At 59.3% G+C, this 263-nt stretch overlaps 1 protein-coding gene across 1 annotated transcript in view; it reads left to right on the plus strand.

Annotated features, from left to right (window-relative positions):
* The window catches only part of LOC119591098 (neurotrypsin-like), an 8,538-nt gene that overhangs the window by 5,149 nt on the left and 3,126 nt on the right, over positions 1–263 (plus strand). The window contains exon 6 of the mRNA XM_037939816.1: positions 22–206. Within this exon, the coding sequence (XP_037795744.1) occupies positions 22–206 (185 nt within the window). The remainder of the gene's footprint in view (positions 1–21; positions 207–263) is intronic.

The raw sequence follows: 263 nt of genomic DNA on the forward strand, positions 1-263 counted from the left end.
GTCTACGTTCCTCCCTGCCAGGTAATCTGCCGAATGCACGGGTACACAGGAGACGCCTCAGCCTCGCAGGAACCAAGGACCTCGCAGGACCCTATCTGGGACGTCCTTGTCGACTGCACCGGCCACGAATCCCGCCTGCACCAGTGCCGTTTAAAGATCGCGGACGACGAATGCACTACTGTCGCTTCCGTCACTTGCTCCCGAAGGTGAGTCTGGGCTGCACTCAAGGGTCTTCTCAGCGCATTGGGGAAGCTAGAAACAGG

Source organism: Penaeus monodon, chromosome 28, assembly GCF_015228065.2.
Source record: "Penaeus monodon isolate SGIC_2016 chromosome 28, NSTDA_Pmon_1, whole genome shotgun sequence".
NCBI lineage: Eukaryota > Metazoa > Arthropoda > Malacostraca > Decapoda > Penaeidae > Penaeus > Penaeus monodon.